The 20,747-nt window shown below is 44.4% G+C and overlaps 1 protein-coding gene across 2 annotated transcripts in view; it reads left to right on the top strand.

Annotated features, from left to right (window-relative positions):
- The window catches only part of ank1a (ankyrin 1, erythrocytic a), a 38,059-nt gene extending 17,515 nt beyond the window's left edge, over positions 1–20,544 (top strand). Inside the window, exons 24-44 of one of the 2 annotated variants that reach the window (XM_056420156.1) lie at positions 193–313; positions 492–570; positions 1,581–1,696; positions 1,777–2,001; positions 2,093–2,247; positions 2,563–2,774; positions 4,792–4,996; positions 5,237–5,333; positions 5,765–5,993; positions 6,080–6,208; positions 6,347–6,466; positions 6,565–6,649; positions 6,895–6,969; positions 7,259–7,390; positions 7,580–7,744; positions 13,202–13,847; positions 14,091–14,439; positions 16,357–16,440; positions 16,739–16,891; positions 18,120–18,217; positions 19,420–20,544. In XM_056420156.1, coding sequence (XP_056276131.1) covers positions 193–313; positions 492–570; positions 1,581–1,696; positions 1,777–2,001; positions 2,093–2,247; positions 2,563–2,774; positions 4,792–4,996; positions 5,237–5,333; positions 5,765–5,993; positions 6,080–6,208; positions 6,347–6,466; positions 6,565–6,649; positions 6,895–6,969; positions 7,259–7,390; positions 7,580–7,744; positions 13,202–13,847; positions 14,091–14,439; positions 16,357–16,440; positions 16,739–16,891; positions 18,120–18,191 — 3,449 coding nt within the window. In that variant the 3' untranslated portion in view covers positions 18,192–18,217; positions 19,420–20,544. Of the gene's footprint in view, positions 1–192; positions 314–491; positions 571–1,580; positions 1,697–1,776; positions 2,002–2,092; positions 2,248–2,562; positions 2,775–4,791; positions 4,997–5,236; positions 5,334–5,764; positions 5,994–6,079; positions 6,209–6,346; positions 6,467–6,564; positions 6,650–6,894; positions 6,970–7,258; positions 7,391–7,579; positions 7,745–13,201; positions 13,848–14,090; positions 14,440–14,463; positions 15,604–16,356; positions 16,441–16,738; positions 16,892–18,119; positions 18,218–19,419 lie in introns of those variants that run through there. The other variant, XM_056420155.1, reaches the window with a different exon arrangement.
- The last annotated feature ends 203 nt before the right edge of the window (positions 20,545–20,747 follow it).

The raw sequence follows: 20,747 nt of genomic DNA, 5'->3' as shown, positions 1-20,747 counted from the left end.
AGAGCATCGTCACCATCGTCTCATCTCACCAGTCTGCACCTGAATCACAGAGCCTTCTCCTAACGTCCAGCCCTTCTAACCACTGGTTAACAATTGTGTTCTCTTCTTTCTCTTCTTTCTCTCTTTCTCTTGTGCTGTTTCACCAACCTGACCACGGTCTGTTCGCTCTCTTTGCCATGTTGTTCTCTGAAGGAGAGGAGCTCCTGGGGACCGAAGGGGCCAGGTACATGAAGATGGATGACATGAAAGACCATGATGACGATTTCCTCTCCCCCAAGAAATCCCTGGAGTACGAGAGAGGGCTGGGCACAGCGTAAGGGGGGCTGGGCGGGGAAACAGCAGAGAGCCAAGCTGGTAGTCACAAGCTAATAGGTGGATGGGTAGAGGGGGATGCACCATAGACACCCACTAAACACCAGGGATGAGCACTTGGGAGGAGATGTAAAGAAATGTCTTCATCTGACTTGTGTTTTTCACTTTTTATACAACAGGAATTACTCGCCGGCCATTCCCAGGATCCCCAGAGTCTCTCCGGAGACGGTTATCCTGAAAGAACATGAGATGGATCAGGTATTGTTACTTTTCAGAGCAGCATGAGTAAGAAACCAAAGGGCCAGCAATTAAAGGGATAGTTTGGGTGTTTTGAAGTTGGGTCGTAAGAGGTGTTGCAGGTGTTTGTTCACCGAAAATAATATCAGTTCAAGACGATGCTATATTTGGAATATGTTCAATGCTTCATCTTGCCCTTAGACGGCCCTTTTCCTTTGGTGAACTCCAGATTAAATTTGTTACAAATTTGTAAATAAGGTACACATTCAATTCATTTCTACTTCAGAAAATATATAGTATGCACTTAAACTGATATCAAAGAAAACTCAGGATCCTTCATGTCCTATATTGCAACTTCATACCGTCTCTCATCAGGCCTTCCTTAACAAGTATGAGCTTACATATTTCGAACTGGACCAGTTTGTGATGGATGGTTTCTGCTATCTCGAAGCCCAAGCTGAAATAAGTCAAGTGATACCACTTTAATTGGTGGAGGGCCCCTTTTGCTCAAGGTCCCCTTACTATCATTTATCAAAGTCACCTTTTTTGCAGTTTAATGCATCTCAAAGTCTTCCTCCGCCAAATAGCAGCCTCCCTCTGCTGTGGAAGTCTGTGAGATGCAGTAAAAAGCTCAGAAAACTTAGAGTTAAGGGTTATGTTTTTTAGTCAACATGCTATTTCCAAGGTCACAAATCAACTGTCATGCTCAATGAATTAAATTATATCACGATGAAGGGTTGTGTATTATGGACACGGTTTGATTACAACTTCAAAATTATGCAGTTATTGTCGGTCCACCCTTTCTGCTACACGATAATGTAAATGAGAGTCCCTGCTAAAAGGTCTTTTTAAGGTTAATGTACCTTCTCCATATCTACTTGAAAAATGAGCACATGAGCATAAGCCGTCATCACGGCCCTCTCGATATCATCTCCATTGAACAGTCGATGGTGTAAGTAATACATAAACATTTTGCTTAACGGAGTTCTTTTGCGAATGTCATGAACAGTCTGTCTTTTGCTCTGTTGTAGCAGCACACTCCACTTCCACTGCCCAAAGAATACGATGAGGACTCATTGATCCCCAGCAGCCCGGCGACTGAGACGTCGGACAATGTCAGCCCAGTTGCCAGTCCCATACACACAGGGTCAGCAACACATTGTGTTTCACTGCACAGCGATTGGATATCTGATCGGACAACTAAAGACATCATTTGTCCAATAACAGGTTCCTGGTCAGCTTCATGGTAGATGCTCGAGGCGGCTCAATGCGAGGCAGCAGGCATAACGGTTTGCGTGTCATCATACCTCCACGGACCTGTGCGGCTCCCACCCGCATCACCTGCCGCCTGGTGAAGCCGCAGAAGCTGACCAGCCCCCCTCCGCTAGTGGAGGGGGAGGGGCTGGCCAGCAGAATCATCTCCCTGGGGCCAGCCGGGATGCAGTTCCTGGGGTGAGCAAGCAACTGGAACTGGAAATAGCCGAGATCGCTAGTGCATAGTTGTCATTTGTTCATGTTTAATTCCATGTGTGATGTGTGACAGGCCGGTGATCGTGGAGATCCCCCACTTTGCTGCTCTGGGTCATGGTGACCGGGAGCTTGTGGTGCTGAGGAGCGAGAATGGCTCAGTCTGGAAAGAGCATCGCAACCGCTACGGAGACGAGGTGCTGGAAACAATCCTCAACGGGATGGATGAGGGTGAGAGTTTGAATGCATTATCTCTGGCTGACATTCATACATTTCTCTGAGGCTCAATTATGAATCCAACTGCTTTTCTCGGCAAGACCCACCCTGTGTAGCTGGTTGAGGCGGAGACGATTGGTTATGGTTAGGCACATGCATTGAGTGGTCAGGATAGCCCATTGGTCTGGACCTGAACAAATCAGGTTACCGGAGCCTCATTAGCATGGACTTCTGGTCACAGGGCAGGAACAGGAACAGCAGTGGGATTCATAGTAACGCTCACTGGGTGGTATCACTTCCTGAGAGTTCAAACCCCTCTTATCTCCACAGAATTAGAAAATCAAGAGGAGCTCGTGAAGAAGCGAATTCGTCGCATCATCTCCACCGACTTCCCTCTTTACTTTGCCGTTGTATCGCGAGTCCAGCAAGAGAGCGACCTGATTGGACCAGAAGGCGGTTTGCTGACAAGTAAACTGGTTCCATTGGTCCAGGCCACGTTTCCTGAGACGGCAGTCACCAAACGAGTCCGCCTGGGGCTGCAGGTGAGATGGAACGATGACGAGAAGGAAGGAGAAGAAAAACAGAATCGTTAATGCCTGTGTAGCATGTTCTATGTACTTTGATTGATCTTGGAATGACTCGATCATATCAGCACCTGTGCCAAGTTGTCCTGATTTATTTTTCTTTTGTCTGTTTATTTAGTTGTTTCACATTTTTATTTCACTTAGTGCATGCACATGACACCTTTATACGACTGTGGACTGCTCATTTAGTGCTAATATGTTATTGTTTGTTTTATCTTGTTGTCGTTCTCACTAATGTATTTATATCGCTGTCAAAAGCCTGTATTTACTATAATACTTAATTCAATTGCTCTTTAAGTACACTAAGTAAAACACTACTTTATGGGAATTGTTCTGCATTCTTACACAATAAGCAGGAGAGATTGTTTGTCAGTGGTTTGGTATCATGGGCGTCTGGATGATGTGCTAATCTCCTTTTTAGATGAACTGGAGTGTTGTCTTGCATTAAAAGGGGTGACAGTTTAGCACCTGATCCTCAAACCGTTTAACCTTAATCACTCTAAGTTTGTTAAAGCTTTTAACCCCCTTTTGTGTGTACGGCTACACTTCTAAGATCTTGATGTTTTATCAAACATTCACACCAAAGACAAGAGAACCCTTTTAGCTTACTTAACCTGGCTCAATTATCCAGTAGAAAATGCTTTCATAAGCATTCACTAGTGATTTAGTCCTCACCGTCGACTGTCCTGCCTGAACATCCTGTTTCAAAATGAAACATCAAAACAAGGAACTAATGATACCGTTTCATTGGACTGTTAGCTGCAAGATCAAAATCAGAACATTTGGAAGTGGTCTTTTTTGATATGGTTAAATTGCAGATTACAATACAAAGATTACAACAATCTAATCCATTGGATTTATTTTGACCACCATGCTGCCAATCTCAGTTTCCAAATGTTGCAAACATTTATTATGGTTTTCGAAACAAAGAGTACAATAAATGACATATTTTCTTCCTTCTTAATTATTTGTAGTGGTTATGTTTGTTATATAAATATGCACCATTTTCTCCGAATTGCTGATTTGAGATGACAATGCGCCATTTGCATGTGAATTCATTTTGACAGGTTAAACATACACATATATATTCCAGTGTATAGATTGTATTCTAGTTCCAGACTGTGCATTAATCTCTATTTTTAACAAAAGAAAAATGATAATTGTAAATCCTTTATGAATGTGTAGGTCAGCAATATATGAATCTTGATTATCAGATGGAAACATGTAAATCCAATGTCTGAATATGTCTCAGTTAACCAAAATGAAAGGTAGATACATGAATGGACCTTGTGCTGCGTGTTGTGGCTCAGCAGCTGTTCTTAAGACACGTGAATGAATTTCTGATAAGTTAAATACGTCTTGTAAACTAACATGCTACCACACATGCCCTAACCTCTAAGATGAAAGTAGTAAATGTAACTGAATGTACTTAAAATAGGATATGGATCTAACTTTTTATTAACACATTTTTAGGAACATATCTATTTACCTCAAATGTTGCTGTAGTAACCATGTCATGAATGGCCTTGTGAAAAACCACAGTGCCTTTTACTTTTTGTAATAATGATTTTGAAAGATTCATGCTAACACACATTGTTACATTTTACAATAAAGTTATTAAGTCCTACCAATTTGTGCTGCAATTGTCTTTTCAAATGTGTTATTTAAACCATGAGCTATTTTATTCACTATGGACTTCTCTCTCCCTTTCTCTTCACTTTTAATTTTTTCCTATTTGGTTGTCCTTTCTTTTACCCTTTTCTCCTCATCCAATGCCCCATCATCCATCTTCCATTGTCTCATCCTACCTGCAATCCTGTGATCTTTTTTGTATCTCCATGGCCTGTTCATATGTTTCTCTCATTTGTCTAATTATCCATTTTTTCTACCATATCATCACACCTGTGTCCGTGTTACGTACCCGCTCTCTCTCTCTCTCTCTCTCTCTCTCTCTATCATTTACTATCAACCTCAGGCTCAGCCAGTTCCAGATGAGCTGGTTGAAAAGCTGCTGGGTAGCCAGGCAAACTTTAGCCCCGTGGTCACTGTGGAGCCTCGGCGGCGCAAGTTTCACCGGCCCATCGGCCTGCGTATGCCGCTGCCTCCATCCTGGAGAGACAGCCCCCGAGACTCTGGGGAGGGCGACACCACCAGCCTGCGTCTGCTTTGCTCTGTCATAGGTACTGCATGCCGCTACTGGGAGTTGTGTGGGTGGTGAGTAGGCGTGTGTGCGTTTGTGTCGACCGGAGCAGTATCTTCTATCTATGGCGAGGATGAAAGATGCCAGTGCCGTAGTTGAATGTAAAACGTATTTGTTCTTATACTGTACAAACTCTGTCACTGTGTCACCGTGAGACTTCTTTATATCTTCTCAAGCCAGTTTAACCAGTTTGCCCTTTCTCATTTTGTATTATTTCCAGGCGGCACAGCCCCAGCCCAATGGGAAGACATTACTGGCACCACTAAGCTGGTGTATGCTAAAGACTCTGCCAGTTTCACAACCAATGTTTCAGCACGGTAAGCTCACTAGGCAACGTGTACATATCCACCATCATACTGTAACAGCTTTGTGACTGTCACCAGTAGCTTTCTCCCCCAAGGATGAGCATACAGGACGGATATTTGGTAATATCTTTTATTAAATACTGCAGGCTGGACCTCTGCTCTCCACCCTCTCGCTCCTCAGTCCCTACTGCTCCTTTATGGAGACAGACGCACACATACACACACACAGATTGGCCCCAGCTGGTGCTGATTAACAATCAGCCACCCGCTGAGGCCAATTATACACCCTGAACCCCCCGCTCCACCCACTCTGCAGCCGAGCCTAACCACACCCTGCTGCCACACATACCGTAAAGGTTATTGTAAGTCTTTACCATGTAACATCGTTATAGCAAGCATCTGATTCATGTTTAATACCGTGAGCACATGTCATTCCCTCTCAGGTTCTGGCTCGCTGACTGTCCTCGTACAGCTGAGGCCGTCTCCTTTGCCCACCTGCTCTACAGAGAGCTGTCAGCTGTACCCTACATGGCCAAGTTTGTGGTGTTTGCGAAGATGAATGAGCAGCGTGAGGGCCGCCTGCGCTGCTACTGCATGACCGACGATAAGATGGATAAAACCCTGGAACAGCATGAGAACTTCACAGAGGTGGCTCGCAGCAGAGACATAGAGGTCAGTTAGAGACCAGGGCAGTGCATCACACTGATGTAGTCACATTCTACTGTAGAATAGGATGATGCCCGTGTGTTGTCTCGCAGGTGATGGAGGGAATGCCGCTTCACCTAGAGTGCTCAGGGAATCTTATCCCTGTGAGGAAGGCCACCCAGCAGGCTCGCTGCTTTAGCTTCCAGGCCTTCAAAGATAACCGACTTCCTGTCTCTGTCAAGGTATTACCGTTGGTGTTACTCTTACAGATGCTTGTTCAGTTTTATGTTCTTTGTCACACACTTGTTACTGCAGCAGCTCAGTCTCCACGCTACATATGAATGTGTCTTCATTGCTCTCCTTGTATCCGTGCGTTTAAGGTGAGAGACAGTAGTAAAGAGCAGACCGGATTTCTGTCTTTCCTGCGCAAGTCCACCAAATATGAGGACAGCCAACATGTGCTCTGTAACCTCAACATCACCATGCCTGCATGTATAAAGGTAAAGCCCTCGAAGCTCCAGGACACACAGCGTGTATTTAGCGATAGTCATTTACCCTGATATGGCAGAATTAAGTGTTGTTTGCTTGTGACTGGCAGATTGCTGGGGGTGAAGACCGCAGACGAACTCTGACCCCGTTGGCTTTAAGAGAGAGATACAGCGCCCTAAATGAACCTGCTATGGGTATGAGGCGCTCACTCTCCCACTTGTAAAGCATTGTACTCGCTTACATTCTTGTAATGGTATAATAATATAAGTCACAGTGTGATGAATTCTGTGTTTTCCCCCATTTTACTTTATCTATAGTTGTATTTCATATTCATAATCAATAAGCATTGCAATGCAGGGATAAGCCTTACATTTAACAGAATTCAATAATTAATTTAAGGAACAGATGTTAAATATGAGTTTTGTTCTGGTTTGTGCAGCATCAATGAGTGCCATGGAGAGGACGGAGCTGAAGATGGCTGTGATTGCAGAACAGTTGGGACTGAGCTGGGCTGGTGAGTGGACAAGAGTAAACTAGATCTGTTTTTATTTGTTGTAAACCATCCATGTTTACCTTTTGCCGGACAAGCTTGCTTAGCTCTCTGCTGATTAAGGTCTAACATGGCCACTAGCCAATGAAACTAATTATTTCCTGTTTTACAGCCAAGAGCCAAGAGCCATATCTCTTTGTTCTTCCACTTTTGCCATTTCAAGACTGTGTCCACTATAATAGCATGAAACAGGTGAAATTATGTGAATATTTCCTTCACTTCTGTGATCTTCGCCTTCTCATTGTATACACAGAGTTGGCACGTGAGCTTCAGCTCAGCGTGGATGACATCAATAAGATCCGTGTGGAGAAGCCTAACTCGCTGCTGGAGCAGAGCTCAGCTCTGCTCAACCTGTGGGCCACCCACGAGGGCAAGAGGGCCAAGAGTGAGTATATGAGATCTGAGATTGCTGTGGATTTCTCTCACCCCCTCATGTCTATAATTACGTCTCTGTAGCCCGATTAAATTCAGATTGTTGTTGTAATGTTTTTGCTGTTTGTCCTGGGAACCCCCTTCCCCTCCTTCTCTTTTTTCTTGTCTGCTTGTGTGTCTCCTTCACACGTCTTCTCTGCAGTGGAGAGCTTGTACGCAGCTCTGAAAAGTATTGACCGTATGGACATAGTCAACATGTTGGAGGGCCAGCAGCCTCAGCCGACTCCGCCGCCTCAGCCTGCCAGACAAGGCGCCCGCGATTTCACCCGCCGTCGACAAGAGAGAGACTCCCCTGGTCTGACCAATGGTAAGTTCCCTCCCCAAACTCCCACAATGCAGCCCCTTTCCCATGTCCCTTTTGCCTTGACCCTGAGCCATCTTGCCAATAAACATTCCTACTCGCTCCGTAAACTCTGCTGCAGGCACAGTGAGGTGTGTTTCCCTCTGAATTATTTCCGTTGTTCCCATAGCTTTATTGTTTATTACGGTGTGATGCTGTTGTGTATGAAAGGGGCCCACAAACGTGAAAGTTTTGCAGGATATACCCAGGCAACAGGCAGAGGGACTCAGGACACTCCTACTGTACAACAACTTGTGTAGTGCTTTTTTGGTTATACGTTCATTTCTCTGTGTATTCATTCAATGTAATGGGAAGTAAAGTGAAGTATACAAAAAAGTATGATTTAAATGAGTTTTCAGCCTCCCATTACTGAATAGCCTTTGAGCCAAAAGAAACACTCCACATAGATATGAGTATCCCATCATTTCTACGAATTATTTTATTAGTTATTGTTGTCATTGTATTATATTTGGTGTACTCACGTCAAATAATTAGATTAGTTAGTATTTGACGATATACTTTTTTAGAGTGATATTTTGTCTATAAAACAACATATCGTCATACATGATCAGTCCTCGAAGATCATACTATAAGTATAACCTAGCTTAACTGACTTCCTTACTTATTGTCAGTCCTCGGTCTTTTACTCCTTTTACTCATGGTTTCCTTCACACATGCATACCCTACATCTTATTGACTCCATTTTCACCTCTGGACCGGTGAGTCCCCCTCTTACTGGACTGGCTTCTCCTCTCTGTATCCAATGCAGACAATGAGTCAGTCTGACAGGTGACAGGTCCAACTCTGTGAAAACTGGAGCAATACTCAGAGATGTAACGATGCATAGAGGTACGGCCATGAGGGTCAAAGGGTGAAAAGGGAGATGTTCAGATCACAGCTGCAGTGAATCTGATAACCATATATCTGTCTTGTCTGTCTATCTGTCTGGCTACCTGCCTCCCAAAGGCCGCTCCTGCTTTGACGTTCTGCATAAAAACGTGACGGCACTTTGAATACCTGAATATTGTGTCTTCTGCTAATCTCACAATGATCACAGCGACGGGTTTCCAAAGGATTATGATTTACTATCCAGATTGAATACGTTCTAAAGGCACAGTGACCAAGTGGGGGACCATAACTGACCTTTTAGCCAGTAAATAAACTGAATTGTCAGTTGAATTAAAACTAACCATCTGGCCTCAGCTTCAAAACAAATAGTCTGGTGTAGGAAAAAATGCAGACATTTATTTTTCAATTTCCTTGGTCATTTATCTATTTATTCCAATTCGTTATTTTTTTCACTGATTCATTTCTAAATGTAGTTTGACATTTTCGGAAATATGCAAAATTGCTGTCTTGCTGAAGACGCTCGATACCACTGTCATGTCTGTGAAGTAAATATGAAGCTACTGCTCCTGCAAGCAGCTGGTTAGCTTAGCTTAGCATTAAGACTGGAAACAGCCAGGCAGAAGCAGCTAGCTCTGTCCAGGCTAGCTGTTTTTATCCTGGAGTTTCAGAAGGTTTCCTGGCAAGTAGTCACTGTGTTAATGTGTATTTAATTGGTGCTGGTAGCCTATGTGGGTGTTTTAACTTTGGATGGAGCCAGGCTAGCTGTTGTCAATCTTTATGCTAAGCTAAGCTAAACGGCTGCTAGCAGTAGCTTAAATATTTACTGTACAAACATGAGAGTTGCTTCTGATCTAACCCTCTGCAACAAAAGCAGATGAGTGTATATCCCAAAATGTAGAACTGCTCCTTTAAGTCAAGCTCAGTCCTCTATAAACTAATTCTCATTAGCCTATTATTGAAATAGTCTTTAACAGGTCAAGTTGGCAGAGAGTAGAGGAATCAGTTATAGGCTACTGCAGGCTTCATTCTCTCTCTCTGTCTTCCCCTCTTTTGGTCAGAACAATTTTTGTAGAGTTTTACTTGTGCGTGTTCCTTCATAGCGCCAGCTGTGCACCTCTATTGTAGGTCAGTACATTTGTAAGGTTTGCCGGGATCATTTCAAGGTTAGGAAAGATAATACAGTAGATCATGATAGATATAACTTCTTGTTTAAGACATTTGTTAGAGGAAAATTAAATTCTCTCTGCCTGTGGCTGCATGGGGAGTAGATTGAGTCTCGTTAGGGCTAATGTTGAATGTCCTTTTGGGAGCCCTGTTTTCATTCCCTGTGAATCTGTCCCTCTCTGTGTTTCTCTGGACATGTCATCTGCAGCCTAGCCGTCCTACTCTTCCTCCTTCTCACTCCTCTCCGAACTCTGACCTCATGCCAACTTCATGTTGACCTCTGACCCACATCTTTATCTTTTATCTTTTTTTTTTGCGACTAGTCGTGCATTTTTTTTTTTTGTGCTCTTGAAAACCCCACCTTTTTAAGTGTCCGCTCTGTGACCAATAACCCGCACACACAAACTGTGTTCTCAGCACCCACTGGGAGGGGGGAGGTGACCCTCGCTCTCTCTCTCTCTCTCTCTCTCTCTCTCTCTCTCTCGCTGTTTCTGTCTGTGACCATCACCCTATTTTATATTCCTCTTCCTCTCCTGCTGCTCTTCTTTTTCTCTTTTTCCCATCCCTTCTTTCCCTGCCCTCCTGCCTGTCTGCATGTGCATGGGGCTGACTATCATCGCTCATCTCCCCCTGTGTTTGCATGGAGACACTGGGATGAGGGGCAGGAGTAGCACTGGCTAGTTGGAGATAACAACTCAAACGCTGCATCGGCCCTTAAAGCTGCTAAGCCAACACGGATGTGTTCTTGCATGGCATGCATCCTGAGAATGGACCTACAGCCTGTCTCTTCCTCCTCTGTGTTCTGTCCCGAGGGGGTTAAAAAAGGCCACACACCTTTTTTTGTGAACTCGCGTCAGCTCTGTTCATGTATGAATGTTGTGGTTGTTTTGTATGTCACTGATTCTATGTAGACTGTGTGATGGCTTATTTAATGTTAATATATATTGTAATGTATTTGTGAGTGTTGTACGAGGGTCAATTTTATATTATTCCTTCCCTAATTGTAATTCCTCTTATTGTTTAATGTCTGTGTAAGTGTATTAGCGTGAGCGTCTATGTGTGTTTTAAGTTGTATATTGTAAGTGTTTTGTGTCCTCCATATACATTTGAACAGTGTATCAGTGTTTAAGAGGATGGACAAAATCAGTACATTTCATTTACGTATATTTTTATATGAGCTTCGCTGCTTTGTTTTTCTGTATTCGTGTCTCTTCCAATCAGGAGGCAATCATTCTTCATACTTCACTTCCAGATTCCTTTTGTGCTTTTATTTTCTCTTTCTTTCACCATCATAGCCTTAACATGAAGAGAGAGGGCTGATACATTATTTCATTATATCATTCATGGCAAACAAAAAACTTGTGTAGTTTTTGTGGTGTCACAAAATAACTGACTCAAAAAACAATAAGCGTGAGTTCAGGTCTTGCTATTGTACATTTCATAAACACACAGACTTCCACCATATTTACAACTCGCATCTAATCCTGCACATTTACTTTTAAGAGAAATGCGTGCAATTACTTACTTCAAAATAGACTTTGTCTTCTTCATTATATTCAGAATAGGCTTTTTGAAGAAATACGTTGATTTTAGTTCAATTAAGAGCTTGTTGTGAATATATTTTAATGCTATTATTAAAGCTGTAAATGTTTTGCAGCAGCTTATACTGATTTAATGCAGCATTTAAAGTGAAGTCAAAGAGCAATCAAGCATTTGTGAATGTGGCCCCTACATTCTAAAGGAACCCTACCCCATATGTTCAGTTGTAGCGCAAATAAACAAGGAATGAGGATCAAAACGTATAATCAACTCTTAACAATGGCTGTCAAATACATCTTTAGACTCTTTTAACTTCATAAGACAAACACAATATGTATATATTTATGATTAATATTTTATATAGACAACCGACAGCAGCTGAGAGAAAAAGCCGAAAGTAGGACCAGAGGTCCTTCTGGCCGCTTGGTATCACAAATATATCCTGCACTCTCAGCAGTACTCAACAGCAGCACTGCCAGCCATGAATCAAGTTACATCCTGCAGCTCTGCACAGCTTCCTCAACACTATAGCCTACAGGATACATACACGCACAGTCTCTCTCTCTCTCCCTCTCTCTCATGCAGAAGGTGAACCGCCTGCATTCTTCTCGCTCTTATCTAAGTACTGTATGCCTTCCCTGCATTACATCTCTTATTTCATCAATGTACATCAATGTCCTTTCTGCTAACGCACCCTGTGGAGTGGCAGTCAAAGAGCCATTCACACCTTGTTGTTCCTACATTAACCACTCACTCAATTGTAGTTGCTCATTTATAGGAAAAATAATTCCGTTTGATCAAGATGGATACAAGGCACATTCTATGTACAGTAAAAGTGCATTATTTGCAATGTAGTTTTCTTTCTTTTTGTGCAATATAAAGTAATTATCTCAATTTTAAAAAAACATTCCTGCTGTCATGACATTGTGCTCTATCATGCAAGGTCTGCCTTTACAAACATATATTGTTATAAAGGGTTTTCAAGACAGTTGAAGGAGTGACCTGAGTCCACAGCACATTAATAGTGTGCAGTTTTACTTATTTATTTAAAAATACTCCATGTTGTAGACAGCAACCATGTGACTTTCACAACAGAAGGAAAACCCAAGTCTACTGTATATGTGTTGCATAAATATCAGCATTACTATATGTTTATATAGCTGTCTAATATTGATTGCATTATAATAAGTATATGTGTCCATGAGAGAGCAAGCAGCTGTGTGCAATGAGCTGATGTGTGTGAGGAGACAACGAGATTGCCTGCGTGCATGCTATCCAGCCTGACAACGATATTAACCTGCCTGATTTTGGAGTGGATTTGAATGCATGCATATCTGAGTGTGAGTGTTTGCGTGTGATGGTATGAGACCTAGAGAGAGCGAGTGTGTTTCTGGCATGTGTATGTGTGACAAAGTGTGTCTCCCGGCCCCAGGTTGGGGGGCAGAGGCAGTATTTCCTGTCCGTCTCCCTGCAGGTGGCAGCCGGCAGAGCAGCATCAGTCACTGCTGGGTCCAAACCAAAGTGTCAGACTCTCAGTCCATCCGGCTGTGTCTGCTGCTGCCGCCGCTGCTGCTCTTACAGTCAGCGCTGATCGAGCTTGACAAACCCTCTTCTTAAAGCTGCCCTCGCTCTCTTTGTCTTAAGCTCTTGCACCTTTATTCTAGCTCATATTGTCTTGGCCCTTCCCTCTCTCCTTCCCCATTTCTTCCCCATTTGTCCCTTCAGCATCCTCTACTCCCCCCCCCTCCCCGTAAATGCCCAGCTCCTGGGCAGGGGCGCTTACCCCCTCCCTGGGTCCCGGTGCTGTGGGGGTGAGGTGGGGAGTGAGGCGGGGGGCCGGGTGTCAGTGTGCCTCTCTCTGTCTCGCTCCAGGTTATGGGCTCGCGCAGGAAGAGCTTCTCTCGCCGGCCTCCATGCAGTACAGCCTGCCCTCCCCGCTGGGCGCTGAGCCTTATTGGCAGGAAGTCTCCAGTCTGGACTGTGCACCCATTGCCACCACAGAAGAAGACACCCTCATGGAGATGTCTGATGTGCAGGTGTGGCCCTCAGGCAACAGCCCAACCCTGGTACCTGTGGAGGACTCCTCACTTGAGTGCAGCAATGCTGACGATTCAGAAGGTCTTCTGGGGCTGCCGTATGGAAGTCTGGGTCGGCCGGCTAGTCAGGCCAGCGCAGCCAGCGGAGGGGGTGGGGTGCCGAGTGGCTCCATTGAGCTTCCCGAAGACGATTCAGAGATGGGCGTTGACTCACTCAGCATAGCCACGCCGGCCTCGCTTGGAGGCACCATCGCTGGGATCAATCTTAACGGGCTGAACAATTGTCAGGGGTCATGTGCAAGTTCGGAGGTATCAGCAGTCATCGGTACGACTGGTAGAGATGGAGCTGGAGGAAGAGGAAGAGGAGGAGGAGGGACGGGCTCAGAGGAAGGGCTTTCTCTTGTTGCAGGACAGCAACGGGTGTATGCTCGGCTGAGTGAGTCACCTGGTCTGAGCTGTGTTGCAGACCGGAATGCTGACAGGTGAGGCGGCCCTCTGTCTTCCCATCAGGTGACAAAGTCACAATCACACCAACAAAACAATAGATCTGTTCTAACATCTCCTTAATCTTTATTGCATGTCAGTGGATGTCACTGGTGAACTGGAGTATGTTTTTCTTAGGATGGAAGTGACCCACAGGGGAATGATGAGTTGCTTTAATTTCCTTGGAGTAAGCGTGTACCATACGTGTAGCACCTCCGTTTTAATCTGTCCTCTTCTTCTAGGTCAGGTAACGGTGGAAACGGAGGGGGTGCAGGCTCTTACCTTTCCTACCTGCAGGAGCAGACAGGCCCAGGGTGGATCCCTGCTACTGACCCCACACAGGCCTGGGTGGGCAGTCAGCCTAAACCCAGGCAGGCCATGGACACCATGATATCAACCGTATGCAACGCTGTGGATGGAGACCTGTCCCGTGTGTCCCAGGAGGCCCTGCTCCAGCCTGTGAGGGACATGGGGCACTCGGAGATCTTACGGGGGCACTTCAGAGGAACCCAGCCATTTGAGACGGGTTTGGGCTTCCCGCACAGGGTACCAGACCTGAGGGCCTGGGACGACGTGCGCCTGAAGGACCAGGTGAGTGTGTTGCTCCTCCCCCATGCACAATAAGAGGAATGTGTGTCCTTTATGACAAGGAATCAGCTGTACAGATATTACACTTTGTATGAAGTGAAACATGTTGCATAAGCTTTAACTGTCGTGAATATTCATATTAGATCCTAGAAACATGCAGCAAACATTCACAGAGTCTAGGGCCCAAGATGGGCACAAAGAGTCCGGCCAGATATAGCGAGCATTCCCACTGTGCCGCTCATGTTACATGACCCCCCCACACCACCCCAATCATTTCTAGGTCTTACATTTCTGGCACAACACCACTACATTGCACCGTAAAAGACAATCTCAGCCATAAAACCGTAAGGGAGCAGAAATATACCGTTGCTTTCAGGGTCTTTTTGAGCTTGATTCTGTATGTGGTTCACATAGTTTGGCTCAGTCCCATTTTAGCGTGTAGCATTCGGACGGGGTGTGCTGCAGTGCTGCATAGTTGTGACTTCATAGAGGTGGAATGTTTCTCGGTGGTGTGGATGTGAAAACAGTTTGGAGTTGAAATTATTGAAGAAAGTCAGCGGACAGGATTCTTCGTGGTCTTACCACAGAGTCACACTGGTATTTAAAGCCCACAGGTCACATGGTCAGAAAGAGAGAGAGAGGTGGGAATAGAAGCCTCCCAATGTTGCTTTTGCTTGGTATTAATGTCATTGAGAGATTACCGCTGAGCTGTCAGTGGGAAGGAGAAGGAATAGAGACCTGAGGAAAGGGCCCATTGCCCCAGCTAAAGGAGGCCGGACATGAACTGAAAGACAGAGAAACAAACTGCAACTGAACCAGTGACAGAAGGACGCAGGTGCAGCTGTTGCCTTTTTCCGCCAGCTGAGAGACGAGCCGCATTGGAACCAGGAACCACTGAAGGCCGAGGGAGTTTATTGTCGCGTGGTGCCGTGTGGATTTTCTGAGGTGATGTGGGCCCTGGTGACAGAACTCCTCTTCAGCTTCGTGCTGCTGGCTTTCCTGGTCATCAGCTGTCAGAATGTCCTCCACATAGCGAGCGGCTCCGTGCGGTCCGTGCTCACCTACATGCACGTTCTGCTGGACCGCGAACTCGGGGAGATCGACGGAGTGGATGACGAAGAGGAGAACGTCACCACCAGAGTGGTCCGCCGCAGAGTCATCCTGAAGGTACAGACAGAGGGACGGAGGACAGTCGAGCAGAAATTTGAAGACAGGGTTAACGGGCAGGAGAGAGATGGACACAATACTGTTTGGTTAAAGGAAGCAGTATGCTGGAGAGCTTTGTGTTGGTATGGGTAGATGATCTGGCAGGGGCGTGTCCAAACATGGCAGTGGTGATTAAAGACACACATTTGACAATGACACAAACATATCAATAATTTGATTAAGTTAGAATTACCATTAAATTGCTCTGCAAATGTGGCTACATGCGTCTCCTGCTGATACATATGGTTGTAAATAGATTTTCTTGGGCTCAACAAGTTTGACTTTAGTTCTATGAAAGCCTTTGGACTCACCCCCCTGAATCTTAGACTCTGTCAATAGCTCATGTGTTGACAAGTTGTATTCAGGTCTACACGGGCTGACCGTTGTCCTCACTTCTCTCCGGCTGACTTTGAGCTTATGAATAGCTCACGTTGCAAATTATTCGGGGCTATAACCGCATTGTCATGGCCTTCATCAACTGTCATTATAAAGGTTGCTAACGAACTCGGAAGATCTCAACTGTTGGATTCACATGCTTCCACAAACAACCCTCTGACCCCCTCACCCACGTGTTCATCGGCTTCTCTGTCTTTCCAATAAGTGGACGTGTGTATGGCGTGAAAGTAATCACACTGCAGTGACAGCTATTTTAATATCAGGGCCATCATTTACTCTTTAATCTTTACGGGATCTTATCCTGTTTTCTGTCCACAGGGCGATGAAGTTGAAGATCTTGCTGGGGAGCATGTGAGCGAGGAACAGTTTATTGACGAACATGGAAACATCGTCACAAAAAAGGTCAGCCACTGAAAGCTGTTTTTAAACGTATTCTTAAACTGGGTACAGTGATTGTTTTCACTTATGACAGTGTTGTAATACTGATCTAGCATCTTCACACAAAATACTTACTACACTAATAATCATTATGAAGTTATTCACACAAGACATTACGCTAAAGATACACTCAATGTCCCCCAAAAAGATATTTTATTTATATTATTTATTATATATTTCACCAACTCTGTCTTTTTGCCACTTTCTGCCTCCATGCATTACTCTCTCCCACCCTCCTTTTGTACATGTGTGTATGTAATAGATTGTGCGTAAGGTTGTGCGCAGAGGGAAGGGTTCAGGTGAGGAGGGTGTTCAGGAGGTGAGCCTGGAGGGTTCTCTGCAGGATGCCAACGAGCTGGAGGTTGATGCTGAGCAGTTCATGAGCTACGCCATCCTGGGCCGGGACAGCAGCAAGGTGGGCTTCTGATCTGCAGACAGCTGACCATCTGATCAGGCCCTGTTTGAATAAAGTCCACGTAGCAGCTAGTTTATAGTGAACAGGAGACTCCGTGCTGCAGTGAGCTCCAACGTGTCACCTCACCGTGGATTTTCCTTGAGTAGCTAGACCTGCAGCAGCTTCAGTACGACAGGATGAGTGTGCGCTCATTATCTGAGAAGCCATAGCCCTGTTTTATTGTGTCAGTCCTAAATAACAAGTGAAGACTGAGGACAACGTTTTGTTGGTTAATTGGTAGATTGCTGACGACCGTCTGTTACATTAATCTCCAATATTCTGCATGCAGGAGGGACGAATGAATCCACTTTGCTCCGGTGCTGTTATTGCTCACAGTTCATCGGCCTATTCAGAGTCTAGTAATTTGAGTCATCACTAAGCCGCAGCTACACTTATCATCGTTTGTTCCTTGCATATTAATGACTGAATGAATTGATTGTGGCTATTGTGTGTGGCTATATTTCATTCTGTCCCCATCAGTTATCTGAATGGCTGACTTGTCTTTTCTGCCTTCATTAAAGTTGACAGTCCTTCAACTGTGACCGTGTTCTGTATCACTCAAACCTGCAAGACTCTGAATCAGAGCTGGGTCGGATATTATTTACTATCTTTTACCTTTTGTTTACTTTAACAGCAGGAAGCAGCAGAGGGTTTAGGTTCAACTCGTTGAGACACTTTAGAATGTTAGGGTTTACCTTTATGTATTGTCTTATGTGGTCAAATCCCATCCATCTGAATATCAAGAAATCAAAGATATATTTGACGTTGGTGTTTTCTGAATCCCAGAGACTGTCAATGCTTCTGATGCCCTCTTATCTTCAACTGTCTTTTCAACTGCCATCCATCTTCTCTGTGTTTGCGTGACTGCTTATGCATACTTTCTTTCTCCCCCCCCCCCCCCCCCCCGCCCTACCCTTTCCTCTTCCTTCACTTCTCACATTTCATCTCATATCTGTTGTATTCCCTGTTCTTCTGTCCATTCTTTCTTCGTGGCAATATTTTTCTTCCCCCGTTGATCCATTTCTGTTTCCATTCCTCATTTTCTTCTTCCATCCCTATCTACCTTTTATTTCACTATCCCTTACTAATGTTCCCTCAACCTCTTGTTCGCCTCCGGTTTTCCCACCTCTTCTCAATCCTCGCACCTGTTCTGCTGCCAACCCCTCCACCCCCCCCCCCCCCGATGTAGCCCGATACTGTGGATGTGAAGAAAGGTGCTCAGATAGTGAAATGTGCCAGTCTGCGGAGAGTTAAGCAGTGAGGCAGACTGAGTGCTGCGTCCTGCAGGTACGGGACTGACCCACAGCGCCTCATCTGACCTGTGGGCTCCACCATTTAATCCATTGTCTCTGGATTAAATGCATCTGAATGTACCTTTAATTCAATACTAATGACATGCAATGAGATGATGGCACAGAAAAAATAAACTTCAGTTTAACAAATTATCAGAATGATGTCATTTAGTAAAACAATTCAATAAAAGTCTTACAAAAATGGGTTACATTCAATGACAATGATGTTTTAAGTCTGTCAGCATTAATGCAGAGGTGATACCAATCAATTTATTTTCACATATCTATTTCCTCCAGTGTTACAAACTGAACATTAGAAATTGCTCACCTTCTGCAAAATGCTTTGCCTTGTTAACTGCAGATGTATGGAGTTATATTTGTGAATAATTGCTAACATGCAACTAAATGCATTGGGAACCAAATTAATTGTTGTTTGCTTAAATTAAATGAATCCTTGCGTAATATAAATTGTTCTACAATATGTAAATGATGTACTTACAAAAACATTGTTTCTGTGCACTAAATATAATGCCATACAGATGGACAATGCTAGTTTAATGCAAGTAGATCATTATTATTTTGCTTAAAGTTAAGTCAGGTTAATTTATTTCTTCATGCATGTTGTGACTCGCTGGAAAACAGGGTTGGCAACTTGGCACAGTGTGCACTCAAAGCAACCGACTAAAACAGATCTTGTAAAGCGACAGCTCTCAAGGTCAAAGCTGTAAGGCCAGTTGTCCTGGGTATTGCTATCTGGAGCCACTGCGGTGTGTGTGTGTGTGTGTGTGTGTGTGTGGGGGAGGGGTGTGGTGTGTGTGTGTGTGTGTGTGTGTGTATTTGTGTTGTGTGGGGGGGAGGGGTGTTGTATGCGTGTGTGCATGTGTGACTTGCCCTTTCTAACGTAAAGGCCATGACATTCCTGTGATTACTGATATTTCAAGCGACTCACTCCTGAATTTTAGACCACTTTTGCCAACCATTTTTGCTTGAATGCTTCTGCAGAATTAATGCGCTGTTTGATTGTTTGATTGTTGCAAAGACTGATCTGAGAGGGATTTAGGTGATATATGAGCTTTAATTGTCGGGAAAGATGGCAAACAATCATATTTGCATTGACTTACTGTCGCTTGCATGTCCCCTGCTCTGTAGATTGCTGATGAGCTGTGGCTAAATCAGCATGTTTCCATTTCTCCGCAGAGTTCTCCACAGGATTCAACCCCCTCACCGAAAACATCCTACGTGGAAACATGACCAGCAGCAGCCGACAGGAGGAAGAACACATTAAAAAGGCAGACAGACATAAATGAACGGCAACGCCATGACAACCATAGAGGCTATGCCTACTATCAGCACGCACCGGAAAAGAAGGATACGGATTTACTTGTAGTTTTTATTACCTTTTTTTTTTTTTAAGAAACCGTGGAAACAAATATATATACACTACTACTAGAAGCATGATTTCATATCAAACTAAAACACACACACACACAAAAAAAAAACTAGCAACCAAAACATGCTTCCTGTTATCTGTATCAGCATGAGTGACTGCTGCCGCATGGGCCGTCTTTAACTGAGAAAAACTGAGGGAATATAAGGGTGGGGAGGGATGGGGAGGACACACTGCTTTATGGGACAGGCATGCAATGTAATACTGGCCCGTTCTCCAAACCAATGGGGAAAAGTTCATCAATTAAAAAAAAAGGGGAGACTAAAATACTGACAATTACATAATCTCTAGGCAACAGGTGACTCTCCCTCCTCTCTGCCACACTCTTCCAGCTAACTGCATCACAAACTAGTTTTAAACCTGTCCCAGTGCTCTCAAATTTCAGTCAAGCTACAATTATCACCCAAGGATATCAGTGTTGTACATAATATCGTATGCACTAAAATGCTCTACGCGACTGTGTGTTGTTTATAAGTTGTTATAAGATCCCTATGCCATGCCACTGATGCTGCTGTTTCAGGTACATACGAAATCCCCTCTTGTTTCTCTCGTTTGGTTCGTTCGGTCTGAACCTATATATATAATTCGATATATCTTGAGATCTTTGTGGGTAGAACATGCAACTGTTGTGTCGCTCTGCCTGTTTTTAAATGTCGCATTTTTGTGTGTCATGTCGTTTGTTTCTTTGTGCTGCTCATGTGCTTCCCGCCTTTGCTTTCGCCATGTCAAACTGTCAAGGGAAGACATAGTCTAAGTCGTTTACTGTACTGTGGGTGTTTGAGTTTTGGGAGGGAGGTTTCTGCAGTGAACCTGCCTCCCTGACCTTCCCTCAGACGGGTTTGCCTTGTGGAGAGGGTGACAAAGAGATAAGAAGAATAAGAATATACCATGACGATCATGAGATTAACCTACTCTACCATCCCACTCCTCCGCCTTTTCTTGTCCCCAGTGTGCCGTATATCCTTGTGAGGTTTCTGTTAATCAGATGTCTATCTGAGCCAAAAATCCAACACCCTCACCTTCAATCTTGCCCTTATCGCCCTACCTCCTGCTTCTCACCCCCTCCCCACCCCTCCAG

The sequence above is a fragment of the Pseudoliparis swirei genome, chromosome 7 (genome assembly GCF_029220125.1).
Source record: "Pseudoliparis swirei isolate HS2019 ecotype Mariana Trench chromosome 7, NWPU_hadal_v1, whole genome shotgun sequence".
NCBI lineage: Eukaryota > Metazoa > Chordata > Actinopteri > Perciformes > Liparidae > Pseudoliparis > Pseudoliparis swirei.
The sequence above is the reverse complement of the archived record's forward strand: the minus strand, read 5'-3'. Positions and strand labels throughout refer to the sequence as shown.